Source organism: Thunnus maccoyii, chromosome 3 (genome assembly GCF_910596095.1).
Source record: "Thunnus maccoyii chromosome 3, fThuMac1.1, whole genome shotgun sequence".
NCBI classification, from domain to species: Eukaryota; Metazoa; Chordata; class Actinopteri; order Scombriformes; family Scombridae; genus Thunnus; species Thunnus maccoyii.
The window spans coordinates 32,756,609-32,768,619 of NC_056535.1; the positions used below are offsets into that span (position 1 = coordinate 32,756,609).

The following is a 12,011-nucleotide window of genomic DNA, read 5'->3' on the forward strand; positions in this document are numbered from 1 at the left end:
TAAAGAGGAACATCATGAACATTTCCAGCTCTGTGTTTTTAATCTGAGGCTCTACTGGAATATTTTTGCATGATTTACAGTTTAAAACCTGTTTTAGCTCCTGTTTCTTTAAGGCCCGCCTCCTGATGAGCCTACTCTGTTCTGATTGGTCAGCTTCAGGAAGCTGTGTCGACAAACCCAGAAACAAACTATAGTGGCAGGAATTCACTACTTTTTCTTGTTCTTTACTCGAAATGTCAACTTCTCAAATACATCCGTACATGTTGGAGCCGATATATGAGAGCGGACAACATGAACAACACATGGAAAAACCTTAGCAACAACCTTAGCAACCAAGGCTACTGAACGGATGGCCGTTTATGAACGCGTGTGATGAGCTGACGTCACAATCGAATCGTTCAGAGCAGGTTAAAGTCATGGATGTATGAAGAGAACTCGATAAAGCGTCGGAGGGCCTCATTCATTCCTATGAAAGTTGCTCAGTAGCGCATGAAGCCAAAAAAGTTCAACAACTTCCGCATTGTGCGGCCCACAGAGCGAGCGCAGTAGTGACTTTCTCCGGTCGAGTCGGCTACTTCCGGTTTAGCTCTCCGGCTAACTTGAATGGAGATAAAACAATTCAATCATGCGGCTCTTCAAGGCTTTTGAAATGTGATCGGACCAAGTGGATCAAATTCTGATAGTGAGACAAGTCATTTCGCGGGGGTTGTGACGCTCAGAAAACGTCTCTTTCACAATGTAAGTCTATGGGAAAAAGTCTTTTTGGACCAGTGTGCATCACGTGACGTTGTAATTACACGGTTTGGCCGCTATGTTAAATTGGCTTCAAAGCCTGGTGCTCTTCCTGTATCCAGTTATCTTTATACATCCATGGTTGAAGTCCTGACTTTTGACTTGCAACATAAGAGTATATAAATAAATTAATATGTTAACAAACCTTTTACAACTTTTACAATACATAAACATACTGTATATATATATATATCAGTTATCACAACAGAATAGTCTTTGTATCTGGACGTTATTTAAAAACATTATATCAGTTTTTATGTTTGTGTTTTTTAGCCACTTTAGCGACGTTGCTTTGATGAATCATCGTGACATTTGACACCCAGAAGACGAATCCACTGACTTTTCTTGTAGCGCCACCAGCAGGTCAAAGTCTTCACTTATTTTTGTGAGAAAAAAGAAATCATGTTTTATCTTCTACTACAATGACTCAGGACAGTTTCCCAGATACTCTCATTGTAGTAAATTACAGATATGTTTATTAATGTGTAGTTATTTTGGGTTTTTTGTGGTCTGTTATGGTTGGAAGTTGTTTTGGCGTTGCACCGTATGACCCACATTAATATCTGTTTGAATGTATATCTCGATATAGTTCTGTAAATTTATTAATTCCTTAACTCCTTTAGTTGGATGTTGTGAGCAGAATGACGTATGTTCAGAGTTTGTTTTCACCTTCATCTGCTGAAGGAGGAAAGTTTCTCTGAGCTCATTGAAAATCTCAGTTAAGGGTTGGACCTACAAGCAGGATTTGTGACATCACAACCAATTTGGAGCCAATCCTGGTCCAATGTGCAACTTATACAAGAATGATGTGGAAACTTGAAGCCTCCTCCAGTGCACAAACACTGAGAATGGACTTTACAGTGAGGCAGGAGACAGTTAAACTTCTTAAATGAAATATATTTGCATATTCATAGATTCGGGATTTTTAATGAAGGAGAAGAGAAGAGGAGATGTAATTTTAAGGATTTTAATGTGGTAATTATACTTTTTTTTATGGAAAAACCACATCAGACACACATTATTGGTCAAAGCAGAGTATTTTTATCTGTCTTGATTCATGTATGAAGGGGAACTTTAATGTTGGGAAGTGTCCCTATGTGGTTTTCAGTCAGGCAGACTGAGGACTGACTACAGGGAGCCACTCGGTGCATCTGTTGGTAATAAACTGATTGATACTCATGTTTGGTGTAAAGTTAAAAGAACCAAACCATCAAAACTGAAGGACGATTGCACATCAACATAAAAGCCGAAACATCAGTGCACTTTCTACAATTTTTTTATGCTTTTGAACTGAGTAAAAAGAAAAGAAAGAACACAGCAACATGAGGTTTGGAAAAGTGCGTTTGAAAGGGGCCTTTAACAAAAATTTACAGTTTACAGGGGAAAAAAAGTGTACAGAGACTCGTAAAAGAAACTAAACAAAACAGCTGAAACATCACAGACTGACAGTGTATCTACAAGCAGACTTTCTCCGTAACAGACTAACAGATATTGAACTCGCTGCTCCGTCTCCTGGTGAAGGAAGCACCCGCTGTCGGTGAGAAGTCATCCATGTAAAAAAAAGCAGCAGCCTGTGAAATGTAGAATAATCTCATGTCACGGCGGCTTGGATCAGTTTCTTTTCCAGCCTCGGGCAGATTATCACCGCTCACCTTGTAGGAAACGTAAGGTCAGAGGAAGTGTTGCGTGTCAGAGTCGCTGCACGGAGAAAAGAAACCACTGAGAGGCTTTTTTTCCTTCCAGAGGTGGCCTCAATACTTCGCTGCTAATTTTAGATCCGGCCATTGTATTCAGTCTTACAGGAAAGGATATTGTATTCATGAGGATATGAAGCATTGTGGGTTTCTTTTATTTCCCAAAGTGTTCAATTTCTAAGAGCCTGCTGCAATATTCTCTGGATCTTTCTCTCTTTTTTTTTTTTTACTTCTACACTTCTACACATTTTTATTCATCTCATGCACGTCACAGGATATACAGTGAAATGTAAAGTGACGATTCTATCGCAAGAGTCTGAAAATTTGCAATTTAAACGGCAAAAAAACAGAACGTGCAGAATATAAAGAAGTCGTTTTCTCAATAAAATCAGAATATATGCAGTCATTTGTTTTGGTGCAGGTGTCAGAACTGCTAAATGAAGAAATACGATGGCAATAAAGTAGAAAAACAAGATGAGATACCTGAAGAAGAGATAGAGACATGATCATATATACAAATATATATATATATAAAAACAACTAAGTTTATGGAGGATCTGTGTGATGTCCAGTGCAAGCAGCAAACTGACCAGAACCATAAATAAATAAAACCTGAGAACTAGTTTTTAGGTAAGAAAAAAAAAAAATTAGAGGATATGAATGGAAACTGACGGGATTGCCATGGTAACCGGGCGATAAAGGCTCAAGAGGATGCATTATTAATGGGACCTCTCTCTCTTTCCTGAACACCTTTCCCCCTGAGCGCACACAGGTCAGTCTGTGTTTATAAGTGACGAGCTTTCACTCATTTATTGCTATAATCAATATTTTTATATAAACAATGGACAAAGACAGACTTATCACCGGACTCTGCAGCTCCAGGAAGCGTTTTAGCGTCTTCCAGCTCATCGTTTTGGTGTTTTTTTTTTTTTTTTTTTTTTTTTTACAGCCATCATCTTCACTGCTCTGATTCACTCTCATCAGTTCAGTTTCCAACATCACAGAAAAAAAAAAAAAACTCTCTGATGAACCAAACAGCTGACAAATCTCTCGCCAGGTGGCCAGAAACACGACTTTAAAATGCTAATGCTGCTCTGCATCTGCTGGATGTGTAAATTGAAATTTGCTAACATGTTCAGCATAACAACATTTTTATGAGGTGATAATGTGTCAGTGTGTGTGTTTACAGCTTGCTGCAATGCGCACAAGAGGCAAAAACAGATAAATCTGTGAATGCAGGATTAAACCACCAAAACTGCTCATGATTTAAAGAAATATTAACATGTAGGCTTTGTATGGTGTAAAGTATTTAAACGTGTCAGAGAGCCGAGAATTAAACAAACTATTAAGTAAATAAGTGAGTGAAATACTTTTCATTTTAGACATTTTAGGTCCACTTTCCTGTGAAAGAAACGAAAAATCCTGCATGATGTCGATCACTTGAACTCACCTTAATAAGCACTGAATGTAAAGTCAGTTCTGAGCTCTTCCGGTTGAAAACACATAAACAAAAGGTACAATAATATCCCTCAGAAAGCTCTTTCGTGCAAAAATATAATAGAAAAATACTGTATCAAAAGATTAATCTAACTGGTTCCTGAATTTTTGTGTTTTAGCACAACAAGAAAATAACTCATAAATAATTAGTTTGTATGTAAAATTGAAATTTTTCACATTTTTTTAAAGAAATTTTCATCCACTTTGGCTTAAAAGCTGATGGTTTGTTTTCAAAGTTTATTTTTGATCTAGGAAACAGCTGCTGAGACAATAATCTCATCATAAAGGTCCATTGAGTAGCCGCTCTGGAGCTTTCAATCATGTCACATGTCTCCAAAGTCAAGACTGACGTTTGAACCTCAAATATAAAAATAATTTTTTCGATTTCTACACTTAAATTTGAATCCTGGCTCTGAAACAGCATTTAGACTTTCAAACATAATATTAAATGAGTACATTTTAAGAAAATTGTGCCTGCGTGAGGAAGAATGTACTGAATAGTAATAGGTGGAGGCGAGAGTCTCCCTGTTAATTGGTTTAACTGGTTAATTGAGCAACAGCCAATCCAATAGAGTAGTAGTTATTTTCACACTTTTTAGATTTTTTATGTGTTCTTTGGAAGTTTAACAGATTTAGTTTCAGTGTAAAGTGTGTGTGCAGCTAACGAATGAGCTAAATCCAGTGTTGTTTTTATTATTTAAAGGATTTTTGTGGGTTAATTGTATATAAAATAGATGCAGATTTGACATATTGTGGATTACATGTGAGCTGTTTTAATAATAGTACATTTTCTTTGGTTCAGTGTTTTTATTTTTCAGTAGTGAAATGCTGTTTACCTTTTAAAGATCATTATGTTATTAGTAGAAATGTGTTTCTTATACACTGTAAAAAAAAAACTGTTGTTTTTACAGGAAAACGCTGGCAGCTGTGGTTACCAGAGAATTCCTGTAAAAAATACAGCAGCACAGTAGACAACTTTACAGACGAAATATGTAAATTGATTTACAGTGAATGAAATCACGGCTGAATCACATTAAAAAACTGTTAAGTCTACAATTTTTTTTTTGTTAATTTCACATAACGGTGTTGTATATAAATAGACCATTTCCTGTATTTTTTACATGTAATAACTGCTAATTGTGCATCAATAAATGATAAAATTAACAGGGAAATATCAAACAAAAACTAATTTAAACCGGTAGAACAACAGTAAAACTCTGCATTTTAAATGGAATGGTTCTGTATATTATATATAAAATCTCTTCAAAATATGCTGTGTTTTTATGTTTTAATAATCAAGTTATAATGTAAAATTTACGTATAAACCTGCAAAAATACATCTTGAGAAAAGACGAGAGAAAAATATCACTTTTGGGAAATTTATTTAACAGCAATAATAGTTGTAAACAACTGGATGCATTTTTTTCAACAGATACAACATGCAAAGAAGCTACATATAATGGTTCTTGAACTATGACTGAATCCAAGTTGAGATACTCCAGAAGATTAGCCTCTTTAAATCTGGACATTTTTAACAAACTTTAACAAACAAAGTTTAAGTGTCAGGCACACAACAACAACCCAATTCAATCAAAATTTTGTTTACATTCTGAATGTTCCACAGTATGGCATAAAACTTATCTATCTCCATGGAGACAATCACGTGATGCCAACAGGCCAAGTTACAGGTCAGATCTGTGGAGAGGCGTACCCCCTCAAAATAAGAATGCACGTTTGTTAAGGTATTTTTGCAAAATAACAAAAATTACGTTGTGCCTTAATTACCATAATACACATTGTGGATTGAACAAAGCGAAAAGTAACAGTACCTCTTCTCAAACAAACAGTCAGAGTGCACAGAAGGAGTCCATATTTAGGCTTAACGCCACTCGTGATCGGAGAGGTCCTGGATCAGGGTGAGGACTCGAGGGTTCAGATTGAGACGACGCTTCGAGTTTTTATTCTCCACCTTAGTTCCTTTTTCTGGGTTTATCGAGAAAAAACACCTGTAGAATAAAAGCATATTAAGCATTTTAATTGATCAGTTAAAAAAAAAAACTTCATGTGTTCTTAACTTATTTACTTCGTGGATGTTTTTAAAGCCAAAACGTGGCTTGTTCCCATGAACTGCTATAAAAATAGTATATTTTGATATTTTTTTCTACTTTAAACATGTCACTCTTTTAGAGTCTGAAATATACATATCAAATATTAATTATATTTTTAGCTTTTTAACCCTTTCAATGCCAGTATGTTTACATAACTCTACATAATGCTGTTTTTATACAAAAAAAACTAAATAATTTCCATTAAATGCATTTAGTGAGTACACATACACAACATTATCCGACATCAATAGCACACACACTTTTCTTCCAGAAAACAATAAAAAGTGTGAAACTTTGCGGCATGCTTTGAATGGGTAAAAGTGGTGCCACCTGATGGACAAATATAAAAACTACAAATTGAAAGCCTGTGGTCCAAACCGAAATCTTAACATAAAGGAATGCATTAGTTTTTGTCAAGATAAACGTGGGATCAAAAATAGTGGTTTTAATGGGTTTCAATGGGGCAGTTTTTGGCCCTAGGAACTATTAAGGCAGTTTTTGTGTAGCTTAGCCATTTTAGGCTTAATTAAAGTACAGGTCTGAGAAATGCCATGCCATGTTTACTCACCTTTGAAGAAACTCCAGAGTTGAAGCCAGCTCAGATGGATAATGGATGTTGAAACAGAAGTAGCTCCCGAACATGAGGCACAATGCAGAAATGAAGGAGGAGATGTTTGTGTTGATGAGGTTCCGATCCAGACTCAGCATGTACCTTGTTGAGGAATAGCAGGACTGTCCTATGAACAAATTATTTAACAGGTTATATTAATAAGCGCTGCACTCACATGACAGATTCTATAAACAGTGCAATTAAAAAAAAGAGATATGAAACAGACTTACCACAGACAATAACAGCAGGTGTCAGAGGCACTTGCTCCAGTTGGACCTCTTCTGCCAGACAGGTATCTTCTACATGGAAGAACATGGACTCCTCCTTCTCATCAAAGTAGCTGAGCAGAAGCAGGACCATCTCTTTCACATCATCTGAGCAGCCACTCTGCTGTCCCCGCATCCTCTGAAGCCTTGCATAAGTCTGAAGGAACTTATTACTCTTGGTGACATAAACTGTGGTCATGTAGTTGAGAAGCCTTTTTCCCTTCAAATCCAAATTTCGCGTGAATGTCTCTTTGAGGTCAATCCCAGTGAGTTCCTTGAAGTGGACCGACATGCCAAGTTCGTCAAACCAAAATGGCCACTCCTCTCGAAGGCTTTTGATACTTTTTCCCTGGTTGACATGTTGACGCTGTGTGTAAAAAGTGGACTTCATTAGACATTTTACCTCCTCTGGATTGGCATCAGATTGTTGGAACATCTCCTTGAGTTTTTCCTTCTTTTGGTGCTGGCTCTCTTGAGTTTCTTCACGGGGCAGAAATTTCACATTCCATTTAATGCATCCGTAAGTGTCCTGCATTGCTGCTCTCTCTTCTAATGGGATCTCATCTGTGTGGTCTGAGTCATCAGCCTGATGTTTTCTTTTTCTTATTTTGGGTGTTGAAGTGCGCCTCACATTTTCGATTCTGTTTTGCAGCTGTTTTACAAGGGAATGGTAGCCTGTTCCAACAATATCGCCCTCTATTACATCTTGCAGAGAATTGGGATATTTTGCCACCATTTGCTTTGCAACATCAGTTGAATGCTTTTTACCTACATGGGGGCATTTTTCCATCATCTCAGTCACAACAATCCGGACCATTTGCCTCCTCAGTTTTGGGCCTGGCCTTTTTCCCCTCTCCAAAGAATCCATCACTTCCTCAGGAAATTTACTCCATGGAATTTCAAAGTTGTCTTCCCACTGTGTGTCAAGTCCTAGGCTGCTGGAGGAGGTTGACGATGAACTTTGGGGTGAAACAGAGAGCGATGACAGCAGTTGGGTAGGTGAGGCTTCCACAGATGATAGTGAGCTGTTCTCGGGAGTTTGGTCTTTAAATGACAAAAAAATAAGATTATGATTCACATTGTACAATATTACACAATGTCCATGTCTGCTTTTGCTGTTGAATAGCTGTGTGTTGTGGTGTTTTTACTTACATTTCTGTTTCCAAACAGAAAGAAGCTTTCTGGCTTGTACAGGTCTTAATACTGTCATCAAATCAGCCTCCGTTACGAAGCGTAGATCATCATACGTCTCGACTCCAATGGACTGCAAGTGCTCTTCCAGGATGTTTTTGTTTACTACTTGAAGTTCTGGTAGGGCTTCCATGATGGCGACATCTAGGAAGGTTCGCCCTGAGTCACTCATATTTACACTGAAGAAGAAATGCAGAACAGAAAAAATATACAGTACATACACTTAACAGAACAGGGACATGCATCAGGTAACACTTATATTAATGTCAAACTAACAGTCCAATTAACAGCTTTAATTGGACTTTATTTTGCCACAATACTGTGTTTTAGTGGAATGACTTGGAATCCATTAAGAATATATGATACCAAAGGATAGAAATCAGGCAGGTCATTAATGTTGATACATTGTAACCCAAGACTGTCCTTTGTCACAGAATACAGATGGTATTCTGAGAGGAAGATGCCTTTGTGGATATCCATCAAAACATACACAGATGTGTCATTTTGAATCAAGATGAGTAGAAGTTCACCAAACTCCATATACTCATCATTTCTGTACACAAGAAACTGTCCTTTTTTATATGCAGTGCCCTTGTACTGAATATCTGTGGCAACTGTGGTATTGCTTTCTGAAAAGGCTAACTCCCTGACTGCATGTTTAATAGCGTCACTGTAGAGGTTGGGATAAAACGCACAGCTGTCCTTCACTTGCAGTAGTTTACTGCATTCTTGCCCAGCTAAAAGATATGCCTGATACATCTGATGACGCTCTGACAATGTTTGACAAATATTTTTGAAGTTTTTCAAGTGTCTGGCACATCTTTTAAAATAACTGTGTTTACTTTCAAACCTAAGCGTCCATAATCTCCTCAATGGACCAAATTTCAACGACAGTGCTGAATAATGGCGCAAATAGTGGTGCTTGGGTTTGAGTTGAATTTCAGGAAACATCATCTTTCTCAACTCCAAATATTCTTGGATCAAAATGTCAAGATATGCTATCTGGGACAAGGAAATGTTCTGAGCACAAATAAGATCCACAATGTCTTTTAGCTGGAGAGCTAACTGCCATACTTCATCCTCATGATTTTGCACTTTGTCACCAATCAAAACTGGTAGCAATCTCAGAAGGTTCCAGTTTTGAATGGCTTGCCCTGATAACTTGGCTCCGTCAGGTTTGACAGCACATGGCTTTGTGAGTGCTTCAGATCCTTTGTACTTAAACTGTTTGATGCGCCTGTTTAAGAGTGAGTATGTGAACCATTTTTTCATTTTTATAATGTTCTTCAAGTACAGTGCTAGATCATATGACAAGACTCCTTCAAAGAGGTCATGACCTAAACAAGGCGGGAGACCAGGTTGGGATACGTGAAAAGACTCAAGGGTATTAAAGATAGAGTTTACCTTTATTCCTCTGACGTCTTGGATGTTTTCAGCCTGGAGATCAGCAACAGCTGTGTCATACGTCTCTGGGGTGCGTGGAGGACCACAGGCATTTGGATCAGCCTCAAACTCACTTCTCGTGATGTCACAGTACCTGCAAAAATATTGAGAGCGGCTGAAGTTCTCTGTAAACCCACCTATGCAATGAGAACCAAGGTTATCCCCAGCAATGCAGTAGAGACCCCCTTTTACTGTTTTTCCATCTACATTTATTCCATCTGTCTCCAAGGATTTCAGATCTGCCAACAACTCTGAGAAAACTTTGGCTATTCCAAAACGCTTTAAGTCATTCTCAACACACAACAAGACTAAAAACATATTATCAGTATTTGAACGCAAATGAATGGGTAAATTTGCTAATGAAAGATAAACTGCAAGAACTTTGTGTGTCTTTTTAGCAGAACCCAGGGGATTCACAATTTCAAATGAATCTTGATACAAAATCAGTTTGAGGCTTTCAGGGTTTTCATTAAAGAACTGGTGACATTTGAAAATTTTTCCATCATATAAATCCGTAAAAACCTCTACATCAGGATCTCCAAACTGTTGTGGCTGTGCATTCCTCCATAACTGGGAGTGCAAAAAGCTCTTCAGAGTTTCTGCCACTGGTATGTAGTACGCAAATTTTTGTGTCATGTTTTCATCCATTCCCAATAGCACTTTTTGGGGTTCCGTGTACTTAAACATTTTTGTGAATGTCTGATTTCTGGTGTATGTTGTTCTTAATTGTCCCTGATGACAGGCAGAGAACAAATCTGACTCTTTAATGCAGTCACATATTTTAGTGACTGCTTCATCTGATAGGCTCATATCATTTTTTAATAAAGAACTTACTTTAGTTATTGTGTAGGCTTGACCTAACTCGTGCACATTTTGCATCTCCTCAACAATAGTCTGTATAGTAGAGGCAGGAATAAGCAGCTGTCCTTGCAGTTTAAGGTAAAAGAGACACATGTTTCTGAGATAAGACTGACTATCATTCTCTGGCATATCACTGGCTGCACTAGCTGTTGGCATGGCTTCATGTGTGCTTTCTGAATCATCTGTACTGGCAATGACATTTGGGGGCTGAAGGCGAGTTTCCTTGTACATGTCATCAATACCATCAGGGGAGCATGCTTTATGCTTCCTACACATGTGAGAAGTAAATGATGACTTTTTTGTAAACACATGCTTACAACCACTTACTGGACATGACACAGACCTGCCCTCTCCAAAATGATCATTTAAGTGAGACACTAGCTCTTTCACCGTGTGTAAATTGCGGGCACATAATGAAACTGCGCATTTTAAATCCGCAACAACAGCTTTAGGAGCAGCTTGCGGTGCAGGTGCATTGTGCACACGATAAAAATGGCCCTTGAAAGCTGAGTAAGTGGTAAATGTTTGACTACAGTTGGCGCCAGCACATTTGAAAAGACAATGAGGCTCATTCCTATGTACTCTGCAATGCAGTACATAGCCTCTTAATGTAACAAATTTGCTTTTACAAAAGACGCAGGTGATCATTTTTAGGATTTCAAATGTTTGCCTGTGCTTTTCAGCTGAATTAAGTTATCACACATTGAGCTAACGTTACTGGTCTTAAATATGGACTGGTGCTAGCTAGCTAGCTTTCAGCACACATTTTCGTCTGGTCTCGAAAAAAGAGTAGCCTAAATATGAAGCTTACCTTCCAATTGAACAGCCACAGACCCTCCAAAAAACTTGTAGATTTGTCCTAAAATCTTTTAAAATGAAGTGGTCCGAAGATTTCTGCTCCGTTCTCTGCTCTGCAGACTGCACACTGGCTCCTTAGTGACGCTAACGGCTAATGGTTCGCGCTTCTCCCGCCCTCACGTCATTATCCAATCAGAGACGAACTTCAGCTGCGCACTTTTAAATTTCAAAATTAGGAGGACTCAGTGCACAATGAGAGAGTAAAAGTACAAGTGGTTAGAGGTGGCACTGTTAGGTTGTTTAGCCTGTGAAAATGATAATGATAAAGACTAAAAGAAACATAAAGCATACAAGGATTAGGACTGAACAGTGTTACTTTGCATATATCAATAATTTGAATGTCTTATACACACACTCTACAATATGCTACAAATAGCCTAAATTATAAATGCAATGTTATTAAAATTGTATATTTTTTATATTTAAATAGATAGGTAACCTCTCAGGTTCACAATAAAACTTTTTTGTGAAAACATTTTAAATAGGCCTACGTCAATTTGCATCATTTTATCAATCATGTTAAAATTACAGCATAAACTTGTAAAGTGACTTACATATATTTGTATTTTTTAAAACAACTGACTAAAACTATAGTTTTTACAATATTTGCATGTGAAATTAACTAAATTGTTTTGTTATGAGTATTACAGTATTTCTCTGTTTTTGTTACCAATATTTGTAGTTTTAACAA

The 12,011-nt window shown here is 37.5% G+C and overlaps 1 protein-coding gene across 1 annotated transcript; it reads right to left on the reverse strand.

Annotated features, from left to right (window-relative positions):
* Positions 1-5,348: 5,348 nt before the first annotated feature.
* LOC121889766 lies at positions 5,349-11,909 on the reverse strand. The gene is made up of 6 exons (XM_042401997.1): positions 11,274-11,909; positions 9,563-9,695; positions 8,120-8,337; positions 6,932-8,011; positions 6,660-6,828; positions 5,349-5,989 (listed from the first exon to the last, which is right to left on the reverse strand). Exons 3-6 carry the CDS (start codon positions 8,328-8,330, stop codon positions 5,863-5,865), a joined length of 1,587 nt encoding a protein of 528 aa, XP_042257931.1. The 5' UTR covers positions 8,331-8,337; positions 9,563-9,695; positions 11,274-11,909; the 3' UTR covers positions 5,349-5,862.
* Positions 11,910-12,011: the final 102 nt, after the last annotated feature.

Excerpts from the sequence above, each read along its gene's own strand:
- LOC121889766 (XM_042401997.1), bottom strand. The coding sequence starts at position 8,330 with ATGAGTGACTCAGGGCGAACCTTCCTAGATGTCGCCATCATGGAAGCC. Across the intron at positions 6,829-6,931 it reads ACCTGCTGTTATTGTCTGTG|GACAGTCCTGCTATTCCTCA; the intron begins GTAAGTCTGTTT and ends ATTTGTTCATAG. Across the intron at positions 5,990-6,659 it reads ACTCTGGAGTTTCTTCAAAG|GTGTTTTTTCTCGATAAACC; the intron begins GTGAGTAAACAT and ends TTTATTCTACAG.